Source organism: Rhineura floridana, chromosome 9 (genome assembly GCF_030035675.1).
Source record: "Rhineura floridana isolate rRhiFlo1 chromosome 9, rRhiFlo1.hap2, whole genome shotgun sequence".
Taxonomy (NCBI): domain Eukaryota; kingdom Metazoa; phylum Chordata; class Lepidosauria; order Squamata; family Rhineuridae; genus Rhineura; species Rhineura floridana.
Window position 1 is genome coordinate 28,126,013 of NC_084488.1, and position 19,833 is coordinate 28,145,845.

General features: G+C 41.6%; 1 protein-coding gene across 4 annotated transcripts in view; it reads right to left on the minus strand.

The window, feature by feature from the left end:
- The window catches only part of GABRG1 (gamma-aminobutyric acid type A receptor subunit gamma1), a 108,711-nt gene that overhangs the window by 48,666 nt on the left and 40,212 nt on the right, over positions 1-19,833 (minus strand). Inside the window, exon 2 of one of the 4 annotated variants that reach the window (XM_061583980.1) lies at positions 4,486-4,634. In XM_061583980.1, the coding sequence (XP_061439964.1) occupies positions 4,486-4,634 (149 nt within the window). Of the gene's footprint in view, positions 1-4,485; positions 4,635-19,833 lie in introns of those variants that run through there. The other 3 variants (XM_061583982.1, XM_061583981.1, XM_061583983.1) reach the window with 3 other exon arrangements.

Genomic DNA, 19,833 nt, shown 5'->3' on the forward strand with positions numbered 1-19,833 from the left:
GGCAAGAAAGAAACCATTACTCAAAAAGTATCATCTGAAAGCATGTCTGGAGTTTGCCAGAAAGCATGAGAGTGCCCCAACTGCAATGTGGGAAAATGTTTTGTGGTCAGATGAGACCAAGATAGAGCTTTTTGGCCAAAACTCAAAGCACTAAGCGTAGTGCAAACCTAACATTGCCCATGCCTCAAGACACACCATCCTTACAGTGAAGTATGGTGGTGGAAGCATCATGCTGTGGGGATGCATCTCATCAGCAGGGATTGGATGGAGCAAAATACAGGGAAATACTGCAAGAGAACCTGTTTCAGTCCACTAATAAGCTGACGCTTGGGAGGAAATTCACTTTTCAGCAGGACACTTATCCTAAGCACAAGGCCAAAACAACACTGGAGTAGCCCAAGAACAAAAAGGTGAATGTCCTACAGTGGTCTAGTCAAAGTCCTGATCTCATTCCTATTGAGAATCTGTGGTGCTCTTTGAAAATTGCAGTCCACAAGCGATGTCCAACCAAGCTGAATGACCTGGAGCTAATCTGCCAAGAAGAATAGGCCAAAATCCCTCTGACACTGTGTGCAAAGCTGGTACATACCTACCCCTAAAGACTTAAAGCTGTTATTGCAGCAAAAGGTGGCTCTACCAAATATTAAGGGGGGTTGAATACTTATGCCAGCAACGTTTCAGTTTTTTATGTTTCTTACAAACATTTCCCAACATAAAACCAATGTCACCTTACAATAATTGATTTTGAATTTCAGTGTTGCAAAATAAAATATCATACAGAAAGAAATTACAATGTACCATTTGTAATTCAGTAATATGAGAGCATTGGTCAGGGGTCTGAGTACTTTTGCAAGACACTGCAGATATGATGTATGCCATCCATGTCATCTGATGGGTGAGATGCATCATTGTATGTATTTCCATCTATTTTGGGTCTTTGGTTCTATAGCAAGATTTTGTGTTTGGACTCTGTCCATTCATAAATTGTAACCTAAGTAAGTTTGTACCTTCAAGGTCTTACACTTTGAGGTTAAGTGAGTGTATACATCAACTTCTTTTATACTGATTTTGTATGATTTTCTGTTTCTGATACCCATTTAGAGTGCATTCAACAGTTGTAGTGTGCAAGACATGAATAAATAGCATATCATAAGAATATTTTGCTGTCTGATATCCAACTCCCTAATTAAATATTTCTGATACCTCCCAAGACCAAATAATCCTTGGGTGGGGTCTCAAACCATTACTTCCACCTACTCAAACAACTGCTATTAGACACCTACAAGCTTAGGTGAGCTAATGTTTAACATATAAGGACTCTGAATAGATACGGATAAGGGGGGAAAGCAAGGTCCCTTGATCCTGTGCATTCTCAAGAAGGGGGCCAGTCTTGCTGATTTCAGGTGGTGACCATGAAGGACAGATAAGCCAGCAGAATAGCACCCTGAAGAGGAAGTCTGATAAACTGCAGAAATATCAGAGTTCTTAAAATTTGATCTAAAGTGTTGAGAGAACTTTAGAACAACCATAAAGCTCAAGTAACCTCAACCAGAGAGTGTTGGGAAACAGGAAGAGTAGACCCCTGTACCTCAAGAGAAGTCTTGAAAAGACACAAACTTTAACCATGGCACAGACATTGCTGAGAGAGAAGGCTTTCTGGCTGATTTTCATGAAGTCAGTGAAAAAGAACCTGTAGATGGTGAATTTATAGCCTTTGAAATGACAGATGGTTACTGGTTGATAGGATACTGATATACCACCATAGCATATGTGGCAGATGCAAATGAAGTCCCAGGACAGATATATGTTCATGACCATGAATATGTGAGAACTGATGTGTGTATCAGAGCCCATGAGGTACGAATGGCTCCTTAGTTGGGAGCCATGCCAGAGCATCTGCCTGGAGTGACAAAGTGTGGGCTAGTGGCTGTGAGTGCAACAGATTCCTGGTTTGACATTACAGAGGAAATGCCAGGAGTGGCCAATAAGAGATGACTTAGCATAGGCTATGAGATCTTGAGAAGACCATATCTACTTATAAGGCAAGAGTTATACGCAGGAGACCCTGTGCCCACTCCCCTAGAGTACAGAGAAGTTCCTTAAGCACTGCCCATACAGGTGGTCAGAGGAGCCATGAGACCAACACCAGGCATGAAGGATGTGGCAATGCGGATCTCCAAGAATATGACTGCTATAGGAGTAGTAGTTCCTGTTCCTTCTGCCAATATAAGTAAACGGTAAAGGTGTCCCCGCACTTACTAGTGCGAGTCGTTTCCGACTCTTAGGGTGACGTCTTGCGACGTTTACTAGGCAGACCGTATATATGGGGTGGGATTGCCAGTTCCTTCCCCGGCCTTTCTTTACCCCCCAGCATATGCTGGGTACTCATTTTACCAACCACGGATGGATGGAAGGCTGAGTGGACCTTGACCCCTTTTACTGGAGATCCAACTTCCTCCTTCCATTGGAATTGAACTCCGGCCGTGAGCAAAGCTTCAGCTGCGTTACCGCCGCTTACCACTCTGCGCCACGGAGGGTCCTGCCAATATACATAAGAGACTGATTAATGCATTAGTCATTGGCATTGACAGTCACTGACATTGAAATTGTGACAGCAGGGACCCCTTCTGAACCACTTCGGTGCTAAGCATTGATAAAAGTGAAATGTTTAAGTGCCTTTTGTTTCTTTGCAGAGGAGGAGGATAGAGAGAGAACTAGAACAGATGGGGAACACAGAACTTTTCTGTCAGCAGAGAAACAACTGAGACACCAGGGACCCTGTCCAAACCAAAGCATGCCACTTTTCAGTGTAGTTAAGTGCTAAGTGTTTGTACAACTGCATTGCTTAGACATCCACAGTATCTTTGCAAGGGAGGAGGATAGGGAGAAAATCAGAGCAACTCAGCCATGCCCCTGGGACCTCCTAGCAGGCCCACCAAGTCCAGGGCCCCCCAGCCATCATTGTTTTTATCTATTTCCTTCAATTTGTAAACCTGCCCTCCGTTATACTCATCCCAGGGTGGCTTACAACAAAACACCAATCTAAGTAATGCAGGTCAACACCAAACATGTTACCATAAAAACATTTTTAAAAACACACAGCCTTCCTAAATACAGTCCCTACTGCAAGCAGGTGATACACTCAAATAGGCTACAATAACCTAACTTCCTCCAAAAGCCTGAGCAAAAATGTGTATCTTACTAGCACCAAAACCCAAGGAAAGTTGGCACCAGATGCACCTCCGGGGGTGTGTGTGTGTGTGTCCACCATTGAGAAAGCCTTTCCTATACTGCTGCACCATGTACTTCCCCAGGCAGTAGAATTGTGAGAAGTTCTCTCTCTACTGATCTTAACACAAGCATTTAAGTATTTCGACCTCCAAGTTCTTTAAGGCTTTATCTGTCAATATTAATATAGTAATGGGCAACAATCGAGCTAAACACTGTCTTCATTTATTATGGGTTGGGACAAAGATCCTAGGGTTGGTATCCACATTTTGGTGCTGGTTCAATTCTCGCTCCGTCGGACTTACTTCTGGGACCACTTTGAAAGGGATTAATGCCTGGTATTTACTATAATTACCTATTCAGTTTTTTCATAAAAATATCAATATTTTTAAAATATTGCTATTTTGAAGGAAATATCAATATTAATATCAATTTTGAGGTGATTTTTTAAAAAGAAAATCTGCTTCAGCTGCAGAAAAATACTAGAAAAAAAAGATCCATGAGGACAAAAAGAGAGAGAGAATAATTGGGAAAGCTGGTGTCAAATTCAAATTTTATGAAATTCAAGCACATTTGTACCCTGTCCTTTAGCTTCTTCTTGCAATTCCTTTCATTTTCCTATGCAGTTGTATGTTAGCCTGTTCATCAATAAGCAGCCTCTTGCCAGTCACTGCCTCTCAGCCTCAGAGGGAGGCAATGGTAAACCACCTCTGAATACCACTTACCACGAAAACCCTATTCACAGGGTCGCCATAAGTCGGGATCGACTTGAAAGCAGTCCATTTCCATTTCCATGTTCTGGGCCTACATAAGTAACTATGCCTTATATTAAATAAGAACTTAACAGTTAACAGCTAGATTTGGGCTCAGAAACATATATGCAAGTCTTCAGGACAAGCTGTGATGTAGTTATGCTACTCAACAAATCTGGCAGTCAAATTCTTCAAGGGTAACTCATGCAGACTGCATGGGTCACTGTGGCAAGGCTAGCCCAAGTTGGCAATAGGAATTAGGTCTCTAGTTCTTTGATGGTACTAGGTAATAGTCACTAGGTCTCTAACATCTGAATTAGTGTACAATAAAAATAGCATATTAAAGTTCTATTTTTCATGTACCATGTTAAAGAGGTACTCATTTTGCAAGAAATAGAACAGAATTAGAGGCCTAATCTGGGTTGCTACCAGGACAAGCACAAAACCAGGTATTGCCAAAATGCATACTTTAATTTTTTTTCACTGAAAATTGAATACCACTAACCTCCAATATCTGGTCGAAGTTTATTATCATAGCCTTGGAGTAAGGAGTTCAGTATATGAGTGACATCTCCTTCATGGATCTTTGGGGCAAGCACCCATGTTTTGTTCACTGTTAGGTCTTCGTCATCCTCATCATCTGTTTTATCCGTGCTAATGGTAGTTCAATGAAAGGTTGGGAGAAGAAAAATAATGAAACTAAACACTGTGCAGAAAGAAATATTATTCAACCATTGGTGTTGCACAAAATAAAAATGAAAAGGTATTATAATGCCAGTAATTAGGTTAACAAGGAAGCAAAACACACTTAACGCTCATTTCTAGGGCAACTATCTTAACTTTCCTACACAATTACAAGATGCATTTTACTGCTGTGAAGCTGCAGTGAGATAGATCTCAGTCAAGTCATATAATTAAACACTGTGTGTGTGGTTAATGACAGAAACACAACTAGAGAGGAATAGCACCTGAACTCTGTAATAGCCCCAATGTTAATTTCTATGGTGTCTATTCATGCATGCTTTCCTTCATTTTAAAACTTCCTAGAGTTATGAAAAAATACTGAATGGCAAACATCTCCATATCTCAACTGCTTCATCAACAGAAAGTAACTATTTTGGTACTGAATAAATATTTTTGCAGCATGTTAGAGTCATCTAGATCCCCAATATTTGGATGTGCAATGCTTCATTCTCTTTCTCACTTTAGTTAGGTCTATCTAACCACAAAGTGAATCCTAAAACATATGCACGCACACAGACACACAGACATGGGAGGAAGTTGTCATACAACAGATCAATCAACCACATGGAGTATGAGGTGACAAGGTCTATTTATTAGGGGTCTGCACCAATCACAAGATTTAATTCAGAGTCAAATTTGGTACTTTGGAAGAGTCAATCTCTGTCTGAGATTCTTGGAGCTTGCCCAATTGGGCTTGGGGTTTGTCCCCACACCTTTGTCTGTTCAATACTGAGAAATAAAACAGCTATAACTTTCTTCTTTTGACAGAAGTGGATGAATTTTTCAGGCACACAAGCCTGTAGATACAAGAGTAGTTACAACCTGCCAATTTACAGGCAAATACGCCCAGGGGGCTTAAAAATTGATTTTTTGATAATGTTTGGTTTATTTTGGGATAAAATTGGATGAAATTTATAGGCAAGGTCACTCCCTCTGAGGACATGAACCTCCCCAAATTTCAGAAGGACAGCTGAAATTGTTTTCCTGAGAACAGCCATTACAGTTTTGGGGTAAAAAAATGAATCACTTAAAGTTGTGAGCAATTAATCTGAAAACTGCAGGCAAAAGAGAGGTGCCCTGGGTAAGAAAACTGGTAAACTGTCAACAAAAAGATCCAGGTTGACTTCTGAATGGGAAGAAGTAAAAGGGATTCACTCCAATTACAATATTGACCTGTCTGTCATAATGGAATTTTCTCTTCCCCCATCACTCCATTCCTGGTGTTATTCCATATATGGTATTCTTAGAGTCATTTTGTTTCTGACATTTGGATCATTAAGATGCCATTAAGCACTTCAGGGCCCCTCACTTTGACTCATACCATGCTGTACAGATCCCACTTTCCCTTAGACAAGCCCTAAATCCCTCCAAGGCATCCCAATTAAGCTCAGGATTCATGTGAATCTGATGCACATCCCTACTATCATTTATGATCTGTTTCTCTGCCAATTCAACCAAGATGATTTACAATTTAAAATAGTGGTATATTCTAATAGATGTAATACAACAACAAAAAGGGACGGGGAGGAAAGAGGAAAACAAACAAATACAGGTATCAGTTTTTATACAGGTACATTCTCATTTTTATACTCCCCAATGCATAGAAAGATATAATATGCTGCCCATCCTAGAAAAAAGGTAGCATCTGCTATACAGAGGCATACAGTTGTTTTAAAAAATACCCCAATTTTTGAATATTTATACTTTTTTTACAGCTTTAAATATAAAATGCATACACTGACATAAAATGAAAAAAGATAGCAGTAAGATAACAAAAATGAAGATAACGTATATCTAATGTTACTAACTCATTTTGATTATAGCAAAAACTAAGAAGGTAATGGTAGTATTAATGTACTTTATTTTTAAAAAAGAAGAATCAACAGTTGAAAGTTGTTTTTTATTGCAAAGGTTGAAAAGTTATTCCAGTGGCTCTTTCCAAACTACTGAGTTAGCTATTAAGTTATCCCAGGTGTTCCTATACCAAAGTAGCACAACAGGCAGCAGACACTTTTTTTCACATAATGAAATCCTACACATAATTTTTCCTGTTTCTTTTATTTGACCACATTTTTTCTTGTACTACATTCCTGAGCCTTCCTGCTTCCCATTTAAAGTTGCAGCATTCAAAGCACTTTGCTCAAATTGTCCCAGGCTGTTCTATCGTGTTAGAAGGAATATCTCTGTTCTTTCCTCAGAGATCCAAATCATCATCTAAGTGACTCTCCAGGCTGGCAGTGACTATTGTTATCAAGCCAGAGCCTTCCATATGGAAGGCACACAGTTACCCGAGCTGCATGCTTAGGTCACCTTTGTTACCTAGTTCTCACTTCCAAGGAATCCTTTTAATGGACTCATAGGTCAGCACCCAAAGAACCATGCAACATAGTTCCACATGTCTAACAGGGCCAGGGACTTGCATTTTTTTAAAAAGCATTCCTATTCCAAATGGTAACCAGGGCTGTGGAGTCGGTACGCCAAACCTTCGACTCCGACTCCTCTATTTTTCTGTCTGACTCCGACTCCACCCAAAATTGCTTCCAACTCCACAGCCCTGGAAAGGGCTGTAAATGTCTTTTTAAATTGGAAGCTCTCATAGGAGCATTTTTATCGCTGCCTGAATATGCACTGATCTTGGCATCACAGCATTTGTCTTCATCTGGGTCCTGTGTCATACACTGACACATAAAATGTTTTCCATCTTGAGTTATGGTGAAATGCTCAACTACAGCTGACTTCATGGGAAGCTTCTTTGACATTTTGAATTTATATTTTAAAAAATTTGTCAATCAAAATTTATTTTGAAGCCGGAGTTGGAGTCGGTACATTTCTACCGACTCCGACTCCACCCAAAATTGCTTCCGACTCCGACTCCACAGCCCTGATGGTAACCTTGTTTTTGAAACTGAGATTACTTTCAAAAGTAGTTTGTTATATAATATGGGGGTTGGTCTAGCGTTAAGACAACACAATCCCCAAAAAAACCCTGTTGGCATGCATTTGCTTGAAGGTAGCTCTTTGGATCTTGGACATTGTTACTTTCTATCCAACTGAGGATGGTTAGCTAATAAATTATTTGTCCACAAATACATTACTGCTAGATTCAATATAATCCTGTTGCATTATTATCTGCACACTCATTGAGATGGAAGAAGGGACGGAGCTAGAGTAAAAACAACTGCATATCCATTTACTACTTACCCTTCAGTTGGATAAAGTATAAATTGCTGCTTTCCAAATACATGTAAGGGGAAAAAAATGATAACAGCTTGAGTGTGTCTGCAAATTCATTCAGATGATCCCTTCAAAGGTCAAAAAATGCCTAGAAGTAATTTTCTCTCTATTTGAATCAAATGAGTGTGGACTTTAAATATTTCTCCAGTGCTAAAGTTTGCAATCTCCATTACTCATTCCAACAAATTTTCAAGTAATTGCTGGAGGCTTTAAGTCAGACAAGTGCACCAGTATTGAAAATAGTAACCATAGCAGTGATGAGCATATCTTGATAGGCAGAGAATGGTGAGCATTAATTAATGTGCAGAATAGACTGGATAGATAATTATAAACCTATATTAAGTACAGTTATTTCAGAGGAGCAGAAAACATCCCTAATGTTTTATGAATATGTTATTGCTTCGTCTTAGTTTTAGCAGAGTACTATCCAATCTAGAAATCTATGTGTGTGTGCTTGGATGCATTCATGAGTCTTTTACAAACATGGGGCAACCTATTCCAGTGGAGGAAAGAGATCTGCATACACAAAGGACTGAATGCTCACATGGAGCTATTTCCTCCACTGAAATTGATGAATGATCCATGAAGGGATCAGGGCTGCTGTAATTGCATCCTGCATTGAGTAGAGGGTTGGACTAGATATCCTTCAAGATCCCTTCCAACTCAGAATAAGAGAGTCATCAACATTCTACTCAATAGAGGATCTACATGCAGGATGCAGTTCTGTGCAAGTGCCTATATCTGGAACAGTTGGCTGGATCAGGGTGCTTGGCTTTATGATAGGAATAGCATTACTGATACATCTTAACTCTGAGAGTTATCTTTTATTGTATAGCTAACACATTATTCGGGTTTTGTTTGGGTAGAACTGCACTTCCACAGAATAAATTAATCTACTGCATCTTTTTAAAGGATCTATTTATCTGTCACTCTCCACAGAGAGCCAGCAACCTAACCTAAACAGTGCACATTTATGCAAAGAAAAGGAATAGAAATACTCTGCAAAGTCATCCCCACGCATTTATTTAATTTCCAGTGTGTTTGTTCTTTCTGTTTAACACAATAACAAATTGCATTTGTTTAATGAAATTTCTATTTAGCACTACAACAACATCTTTCCAATCTGTTCTCACCCCTCTTCTCGGCCTCCTCCCACTCCTGGTATCCCTCCAACTTTCCCTTCCTATTTCCTACTATGATATTTCCCATTCCCTCACATCCCATTCTGTAAATGGGCAAAATAAGACAGTTGGAAGTAGCTGCAGATGGGTGTGAATAAAATGTTACACGGCAAGCAATGCTACTAAACTAACGCAAACAAATTTGTTCAGAGAGTTTTCTAAATTGATAAAACTTTTTTAAAAAAAGAATCTGAGACAGAGGAATGAACAGATGAGTTGAAAGTATGAAAATAGCTTGGGCTCCTTCTACATGAGTGATGCCACATTATACAGCATCATGATAGTACCAGCTTGCCTTAGAGAAACGCCTGTCTTTTAATCTCAGAAACCTTGTATAATAATGGGGCAATAATAATATGGCTACAATCCTGTACATACTGACTTGGAAGTCCAATGGAACTCAATGGGGCTTTCTTCTGAGTAGACACATAAAAGGACAGCACAGTAAAGTATAATAAGGAGATCACACAGATTACTGAGAATAGTGTGTGTGGCGTTATATTGATCAGGATGAGACCGAGGATAAAATAGAGCTTCTTTATTTAATAATTCTTAAACAGTAAAACATCTGAGCTTGTTCTGTGCTAGGCCTCACCCAGCACACAAAACAATGACTATCTAACTCCAGTAACTAAATCGGTGTAGCTCCCCCCAGGGTGTGTAATACCCTCTAGAGAAAGTTAACTCTTTCTTTGCTGTGCATCTAACCTAAAGACACAGTTCATTACATTTCCCTTTCTTTGAGTTTTAACTTATTTTGCCTGTGTTTTTCTATCAGCAAACATTCTGTAGGATAACATTTAGTCTTTATAACATTCTGGTTTTTGAATTACTCTTCCTCTGGATGTCACTCTCTTCGGACTCTCAAGAGATAGGCTGTCTTTGGCAGGTGATGCTTGCTCACAAGAATTTGTCAGTTCTTTCTTCTCAGTCTTCTGAGATTGTTCTGGCAATAAATTCTGCTCTTCTGGTATTTCTGCCTCTGAATTCTCACTTTGTTGTGAAATTGGTTGTGGTTTTGGAACCAACTGTGGATGTCTCCTGTTCTTTCGGAATGTTCCATTGTTGGTAGTGACAACATAAGATCTTGGAGTTTGACTTTGGCTCTGGACTGTTGCTGGTTCAGACCATCCTTTCTGGTCATCCAGTTTCAGTCTTACTTGTGAACCAGGTTGTAATTTTGGAAGTGTCTTCACTCCATAACGTCTGTTGTAGCAATCAGTACCGCCCCTAGGCACCGGGAAGCAGGGCAGTTGTCCCGGGCCCCACACTTTGGGTGCCCCAAGCTTGGTGATCTGCCTAGATAGAATGAGAGGGTGATTACCCGACTTGCCGCCAGGCAGGTGGAGGCTGAGCTGTCGGAGGAGCAGGAGGTGGAAAGGCTGCTGCAGCGCCAGGTGAAGGAGATCTGCCTGCACAAACTCCAGAGGCTGATGGAACTGTGCGGGCCCCCGAGTGCAACCTGACCCGCCAGGTGATGGAGCAGATCCGGTATCTCAGCCGGGAGCTGCCCGAGGACTGGCCCGTCCCCCGCCTGGTGCGAGGCTTCCAGGTGGAGCCCAAGTCACAGAGTCCTCAAGAGCTGCTTCTCGCCTTCCCCGGAGCACAGCCGCAAGCAGGACTACAAAGCTGCCGCTGCCACCACATGTCACTCTTGGCCAAGGAGGCCACCTTTCAGCTGATGCCTGCCGGTCCCAGAAAAGCTCCCTCTCGGCCTGTTACCCCCAAAGCACGGCCATCCCCCTCTGCACCAGAGGAGGAAGAGCAGGAGGCGGGCTGGGGCCAGCGGGTTCTGAGTGAGACCGAGCTGGAGGCCCTGGCAGCGGAGGGCTGGGCACCCCTGCCCCCTCTCCTCCACCTCCTCTCGCCTCCATTTTTATTATTTTATTTTTAACTTCACTGGATCTGCAGCATTGGCTTGAAAGTCACTGAGGCTTTCAGGATCTAAATGCATGGGGGAAAGCTGCCTGGGTTCGGGATCCTAGTGGGAATAAGCCAGGTTACCCGAACGATTTCCCCCCTCTCCCCTGCCCTTCCCTTTTGACTGTGAGGAGAGCAGAGAGCAGGGAGGGGGAAAGGGGGAAAATCATTTTATTAGTGTGTATAAAGTAAAGGACACATTCTAAGCAAGAGTGTTTTAAGATGTGTCTTCAGCGGGATGAAAAGAGTTAGCGAAATCGATGGGGAGTGATTAGGAGCTCCTGGAGTGTGTGTGTGGGGGGTGAAGAGAGTGCAAGCGAGGTGTAAATTTCTTACATTTTGAGAATCCCAGGTTGAAGGGGAGGGCTAAAATAAAACAAAGAAAAGACCGAATGTAACAACCTGGCTTCCTGGCATGCAGGGGGGGGATAAAATCAGATCAGAACTGCAGAAGCTGGAAGATACTTCTTTACCTGCCCGCCCCCCCATAACTGAAAGGATCCCTCTCAGCTAGAAGAAGGCGAAACTGCCAGAGAAACAGACAGAGGAACTAGAGGATTTTTGCATTGCCCCTCTAGGAAGCAAATGCGTGTGTTTAATACCTCACCCCCTACTTGCTCTCCAGTTATTAATCATTTTTATTGCAAGTTACAACGGTACTGGAAGGGTCTGGGTGTGTGAATAAAATATAAGGTGTGTGTGTGAGACAGACAGGCAGACCCAAGGATACAAAGAAAACCCTGGATCTGGTACTGACAACCCCTGGATGGAACCGCAAAAGTGGTGCTCATGGGGGGTCCCCAACTATGTTTTTGCCCTGGGCCCCGCACATGCTAAGGGCGGGCCTGGTAGTAATATTTGTAGTTTCTTTTAGCCATGTTGTCTGTGACAGACTTTTCCCAAATCAGGCCACTTAGGATACAAATTTGCTTCTAAGATTGGAATTGGTGTACTTACTTGTCTTCCCATTATCAGTTGTGCAGGACTGCACCTCATTGCATTGATAGGTGGTGCTCTGCAGCTTAGCAGTGCTAGGAAGGGATCTTCCTGACATAAGATTCACTTTGCTGTTTGTACTGTTCTCTCTGCTTCCCCATTGGCTTGTGACATTGGCTGTAATGTGACAAAAGTCATATTTCTTTACGAACAAAATAAACTCTTTCCCTGCAAATTGCAGTCCGTTATCTGTTACTGGTTCATTTGGGCATCCCCATCTGGCAAAGATATTCTTCAGACAACTGATAACAGTAGAGCTTGTTGATTCAGGCATGTATACAATCTCTATGTATCTGGAGAAATACTCTATTGCGACTAAGTACTTTTGTCCTCGTAACTCACAGTTGTCTGCTCCCACTGTCTTCCATGGCCTATCTGGCCATGGAGTGGTAATGAGTAGTTCCTTCTGTTGTGAAGGTTTATTTGTCTGGCAAAACTCAGTTTGCTATTATTGCCTTGAGGTCTTGCCTTATTCGTGGCCACCAAGCAGTCATTCTTGCACGTTCTCTGCACTTAGTGCTTCCTTGATGACCTTCATGGAGTTTTCCCAACATTTCCTGTCGCATTGTATCAGGAATGACAATTCTATCACCAAATAGGACTGTTCCTTCCAACTCTGTAACGTTTCCCTTTTCTGCAAAGAAAGGTTTAAAGTTAGTTGACACTCCAGAAATGTACAATGTCCAACCAGTTCTGACAGATTTCAGCACCACTGAAAAGTCTGAGTAAGTGCTGGTAGCTGCTTGAATGCGTTGAAGGAGTATTTTCTTAGGATCTGGACTCACACCATGCTAATTTATGCAGTGTCTAAGATATGTATGGTCTTTCTGGCATAAGATGCACTTCCTGTTTCTTAACACTGCTGCCTTTGCTGTTGCTAAGACTTTGGCCAATCTTTCATCATGTTCTGCCATTGTGGCACCATAAACCAACACATCGTCCATGAACACTAAAATGCCTTCCAAGTGTTGTAACAAGTCCAACACCTCTCTGAAACAGCTCAGGTGCACTTGAAATTCCAAATGGCAATTTCTTGAAGTATCTCCCAAACGGAGTGATGAATGTAGTCAATTTAGCAGTGTTGGCAACTAGACGGATCTGCCAGAATCCACTTGCAGCATTAAGCAATGAAAATACGCGGGCACCAACTAAGTGTGGAAGGATATCATCCATAGTAGGAAAAATGTACTTTTCCCACTTGACAGCTTTATTTAGTTGTTTTAGATCCACACATATGCATACTGTTCCCTCCTTTTTTGGTACTGGAACCACTGGCATGCACCAATCAGTAGGTTCTGTGATAGGTTCTATGACTCCACAGCGAACCATTCTATCCAGTTCTGCCTTTATTTTGGGTAGCAACAGAACTGATACTGTTTTGGCAGTGTGAATAGCATAAGGTACAGCCTCTTCTTTGAGCCTTATCTGTACTGGTGGTGTCTTCAAAGTTCCAACTGTGTCAGGAATTTCTGTGGAAAGGTCATCTAAATGTTGCACCAACCCCATCATAGTTGCAACATCTCGGCTTAGCAGGCTATTAGTCTTTGCACAGCTCACATAGACCTTAAAGTCATAGTCATTGTCTCTATAGCAGGTTCTTGCTATGAAGCATCCCATGAAATTTAGATTCTGTCCTCCAAGACCAGTTAAAACTGCTGTTGTTTGCTGGAGACTAGGAGGGTTAGAAAAAGACTTGTAAACAGACTCAGAAATTATGCTGACATCTGCAACAGTGTCTACTTTAAACTTTATTGAGAGCCCACTGATTTGTAGGATCCAAGGATCTGTGGAATTTTCCACCAATGTGGCTGGACCCAGAAAAAATTGTTTGTGACTTTTCTGCTGTTCCACAGTTTCACTCGCCATTCTAGTGAGGCACACAACGGTAAAATGACCTATCTTCTTATATTTGTGGCATTCTGCAGCCTTTGCAGACAGATTGCTCTTTGTGTATGCCCTTTCCCACATCTTGTGCATCTAGGGGCTTTTATTTGAGCATTAGATGTTTGGCTGTATATTTGTTTCTGGTATTTTGGAGTTTGGGGTTTCCATTTCTGCAGAGGTTTCTTGGCTATTTCTTGCAGCCCTTTTAAAGCACCCTGGTCTTGGATCTGGCCTTTTATAAGCTCTGAGTTTCTTATCATCTCCACAGCCATCCCCAAAGTGAGACTGGATTCCATCTGCAGCTTCTGGTACAGGTCTTTATCCAAAATTCCCACTACCAATTGGTCTCCGAGTATTTCACTCCTGGTGTTCCCAAAAGCACATTCATCAGCTTTCTCGTGCAGCCATCTTATGTAGGCCTCTGCAGATTCCCTTGGTTTCTGATGTCTCTGGTGAAAGCATGCCCTCTCATGAATGAGATTTTTCTTTGGCACAAAATATTCATCAAATTTCTCAAGGGCTAGGAGATAGTCATCCTGATCCTCTGCAGCAGCAAACGCAAATGATTTAAATATCTGTTCTGCTTGCTGGCCCATGGCATAAATCAAGGAGCATATCTGAATTTCTTCCTTCTCTTCATTCAGTTTTGTAGCAATGCGGTATCTGGAAAACCTCTGCTTCCAATCTGGCCATGCTGCAGGCCTGGTGAGATCTAAGGCCTCTGGTGGGGAAAACTTTGCCATTGCTTTCCTTTGTTTTGTTTTTTCCAGTTGTCCCAGGGGTTCTGCTACTCTGGAGACACTATGGGGATTTCTTAACTTCTGACACCATGTTATATTGATCAGGATGAGACCGAGGATAAAATAGAGTTTCTTTATTTAATAATTCTTAAACAGTAAAACATCTGAGCTTGTTCTGTCCTAGGCCTCACCCAGCACACACAACACTGACTAATTCCAGTAACTAAATCAGTTTAGCTCCCCCTAGGGTGTGTAATACCATCTAGAGAAAGTTAACTCTTTCTTTGCTGTGCATCTAACCTAAAGACACATTTCACTACATGTGCTGCTTTAAATACTTTACATTTATTATGATTATATTGTTGTAACGAAGACCACTATTGCTACTAGTTAAAATATTTGATGAGGGTAGAATGAAGATTTCCAGACCTTCTCCTAACCCCACTCATCCTACACACTCTTCCCCAAAGGAAAAGCAGTCCTGATCATCACCCATACTCCACCAACAGAAGCAATGACCTCAGTCATTAATGGGATGGTGGGGAGGTAGAGTAGCAATTTTTCTTCTACCTATCAACCAGGGCTGTGGAGTCGGAGTCGGAGTTGTGGAGTCTGAAGCAATTTTGGGTGGAGTCAGAAATGTACCAACTCCGACTCTGGCTTCAAAATAAATTTTGATTGACAATTTTTTTAAAATATAAATTCAAAATGTCAAAGAAGCTTCCCATGAAGTCAGCTGTAGTTGAGCATTTCACCATAACTCAAGATGGAAAACATTTTGTGTGTCAGTGTATGACACAGGACCCAGATGAAGATAAATGCTGTGATGCCAAGATCAGCACATATTCAGGCAGCAATAAAAATGCTCCTACGAGAGCTTCCAATTTAAAAAGGCATTTACAGTGCTTTCCAGTGCTGTGGAGTCGGCAGCAATTTTGGGTGGAGTCGGAGTCAGAGTCGGACAGTAGAAAAATAGAGGAGTCAGAGTCGAAGGTTTGGTATACCGACTCTACATCCCTGCTATCAATGCTATTGCCTCAGTGATCTACCCATCCCCACAGAAATGAATGATAAGCATCTACTTACATAAGTAGATGCTTGTCATTCATTTACTTACTTGGATGTGTGCAGTCGGTAAGCGGGGTTAGGACTGCAGCCTAAGTCTGCTCTCTGTCCATGGTAACTTCTATCATTCCCTGTTTGCAGTTCCATTTCTGGAATGCTGGGAAGTGACTAACAACAACAACAACAACAACAACTTGCCAAGGCAAAACTCTTTGTAATGGAATAATAAGGGGCAATTATTGTCTGGAAAGTGCAACTTCAGAATATGACTGCTGTGTAGACTGCATGCCAATAATAATAATGTCTATGAAGTTGAAATAAGGAGGCTACCTGTGCCACATCTTGAAAGAAAGCAGGGCACTCTGGATGCAGGTTCACCCAGGGGATTTTGAATCACCCACAAGGATTTTTAGATTCTCTTTGCTGTTCCTTTGAAAGAATCTTATAACGAGCATGATTGAACTGATGACAAATGCACATTAGTAAATCTCATCACTATAACCACCACTCTGTTTTACTGGGACTGAGGGCTAATCCTCTGGCAAGTCATTTAGAAACAGAGCTTCATTGTCCGCTGCACACTTCTATCCCTCCAGGAAACTTCACTGAATGCCAATTTATACTTCAACTCCAGTAGAAACAGATGCCCCATTTTAAATGGCCAAAAAAGCCCAGGCATTTCTTACCTGAACATTCCTGTTCTGGGAATAGGTGAGTGGGGGGATTCTCAACAGGAGAATCTTTACTGTAGGGGAGAATACACATGCAGTGCTGCCACTACACCCCCTTGGTGGTCTGGAGCTATAGCTTGGTGACAGAGCACATACTTTGTATGCAAGAGGCTCTAAATTCAATCCCTAGCACCTCCAGTTAAAGGACTGCAGGAAGCAGTGCTGGTAAAATCATTCCCTTTAATTACAAATTAAATCTGTAAGTCATGGAGATGGATCTCTTGCCCCCTCCTGATCCTGGTGCTTCCCTTATGCTAAAGATCTACACTTCAATTTTTCAAAGTTACTGCTGCCCCCCTCCAATGGTTAAGCTTAGAGACATTGTTTCTCAGACACTTGTCTGCAGCTTTTTAAACATCTGGATTGCCAAGGCCTCAAAGCATGCAAGTGTGCCTACTTCAACTTGTGCTTGCCTTGAAGAAATCCCACCTTGCTTTGCAGAAGCCCCAAATTGCTCCAGAGGACCTCACCTTCATATGAATTCAGGATTCATACTAATCTTCTGCACACCTCTAGTAACCACACCCAGCTGTTTGTGTCCAGCATTTGATAATCCAAGATATGCAGCCACTATACCTGGGATGGGATCCATTGAACAGTGCTGGTTCAAAAGCATTCTGTCGACCTATAAAACTGGTATCAATTCAAGTTTCTTTCTTTGTCTGTTAGCTGCTGCTTTTACTGATCTGTTTTTCCCCTTACAAATCAAAATTGATATAAATAAAAATTTTAAAGGAAATATTGATAAATGAAAGAACAATACCTTTATCAATATTTCCTGTTTATTGATATTTTAGAGGCAGATTTTTCGGTTTATTTATATTTTAGAGGTGGATATCTGAAAGCAGTTTAGTCTGCACCTGAGACACATTAGTCAGACTGAGGAGTCAGCTATATAGAGCCAGATGGGACCTCATTTGCTCCTTGTGTCACCTGATCCATGCCAGGTTCATACCTGCTGTCCCATCCTATGGATATTTTCAATTGTGACAGAGCAGCACAGCATAGATCAGGCCTCCTGCTGCAAACTACCACAGAGGTGCAGAAAATAAAGATCCTGGGCTCCACTGCCAGCATCTATATTTTCTGATACTCCACAAACCTTACACATAAATGGAGATAACATTTAGCTGCTACAGCCATTACCCATTATATTTTAATGGGATTAGGGTTTAGACTAAATCACCTTTCAGGAGTCCCTTCCAGATCAGTAACTCTGACCATAAAAGATCAAGCATTAATGGGATCAACAGTATAGGAAAACAGTTTGGCCTTTGCCTGGATTTACAGATGGTTATCAATCTGGAGTGGACGAGGAATGACTCAGCTGATTCCCCCCTCCTTTCTCCCAGCTGAAGAATGTATAGTCTGTTTAAGACAGAACAATAAAGGAAAGTCATTTGTGGTTTTGAGGGAGGACAGGATGAAGTTGAGAGAACCAAGCTGGAAGATTTGGGGATGAATCTCCACCTTTTTCATTGCCGATGACTCGTGGCCGAGTAAGATTGTCTTCCAAGATAAGGTCTTTAACAGTGGGTTCGTAAGTGACTGTGGAGGCCAATTCTGGATCCACACAGCCTCCCACAGTAAGGACATAGGTTTTCAGATGGAAGATGGTCACGATGAGGATTTGCTTGATGTGCCTTCCACTTAGATCATTTGTCCGGTTCACCCTGTATTTGTGCTTCTTCAAAGTCCACAGCACATTTGATAATAGCCGACCTCCATTTGGGACGTTCATGGGCCAAGACTTCCCAGTTGTCAATGTTCATGTTACATTTTTAGATTCGCTTTAAGAACATCTTTAAATCTCTTTTGATGTTCCATTTTCCATCCTTAAGTTGGGAGTAAAGTAGCTGCTTTGGAAGACAGTGATTAGGCATTCAAACAACATGGCCGGTCCAGCGAAGTTAACATTGAGGGGTCATTGTTTGAACACTGGTAGTCTTTGCTTCTTCCAATATGCTAACATTAGTCCATCTGTCTTCCCAAGTAATTTGCAGAATTTTCCGGAGGCAGCATTGGTGGAATCTTTCAAGAAGTTGGGAGTGGCATTTATAAATGGTCCATGTTTCACAGGCATACAGTAAGGTTGGTAGTACAATGGTTTTGTAAATAAGCATTTTGGTCTTCCTGAGAATATTGCGTTCCTTGAACACTCTACGCTTCATTCGGGAGAATGCAGCACTCACAGAGCTCAGACGATGTTAAATTTTAGCACTAATGTCAGCTTTTACAGAGAGATGGCTGCCAAGATAGTGGAAGTGATCAACGTTCTCCAACATCACACCATTAAGCTGGATTGATGGTGCTACAGACGGACTAGTTTGTATCTGTTGATGACCTGTTGGTTTTTTTAATATTAAGTGAGAGTCCAAGCGTTCCATATGCTTCTCCGAAGACATTTAGGATAGTTTGAAGATCTTTCTCTGAATGTGCAGAGACTATATTATCATCGGCATATTGAAGTTCTATGACAGAAGTTGACATTACCTTATGTTTTGCTTTCAGCCTACTGAGATTAAAAAGCTTTCCATTTGTTCGATATATGATTTCCACACCAGTAGGAAGTTCCCCTCAATAAGGTGTAGAATCATAGCAATGAAGTTAGCAAATAAGGTAGGAGCAGTGACTCATCCCTGTTTTACGCCTGATCCGACTCTGAATGGATCGCTCTGAAAGCCATTGTTGTCCAAAATTGTTGCTGTCATGTTGTCATGAAGGAGTCGCAAAATATTCACAAATTTATCAGGGCATCTAGCTTTCAGAAGGATGGTTCAGAGAGCGGTTCGATTCACAGTGTCAAAGGCCTTAGTCAGATCAATAAACACCATATATAAAGGTTGATTCTGCTCCCGGCAGTTTTCTTGAAGCTGTCGTGCAGTAAAGATCATGTCCACTGTCCCCCTGGAAGGGCGGAAACCATTTTGAGATTTGGGGAGGACATCCTCTGAGATCGGCAGGAGGTGATTTGCGAGGATCCTTGCAAGGATTTTACCTGCGGTAGCAAGAAGAGAGATGCCTTGATAGTTTCCACAATCTGTTCTATCACCCTTCTTAAAAAGGGTGATAATTATGGCATCCTTAAAGTCTTACGGGATCTCCTCCCTCATCCAGATTTTTTCGATGAGTTTATGAAGTTGTTGTGTAAGTTCAGACCCACCTTCTTTAAAGACTTCAGCAGGAATCCCATCAGGTCCACTAGCTTTGTTGTTCTTCATTTGATTAATGGCTTTACTGACTTCATCCAAATTAGGGGATACTGCAAGCTCATCTCTAGTTTGTTGTTGTGGAATTTGCAAGAAGATCTCATCAGCCACAACAGAGTTACGATTAAGGAGGTCATGGTAATGCTCTT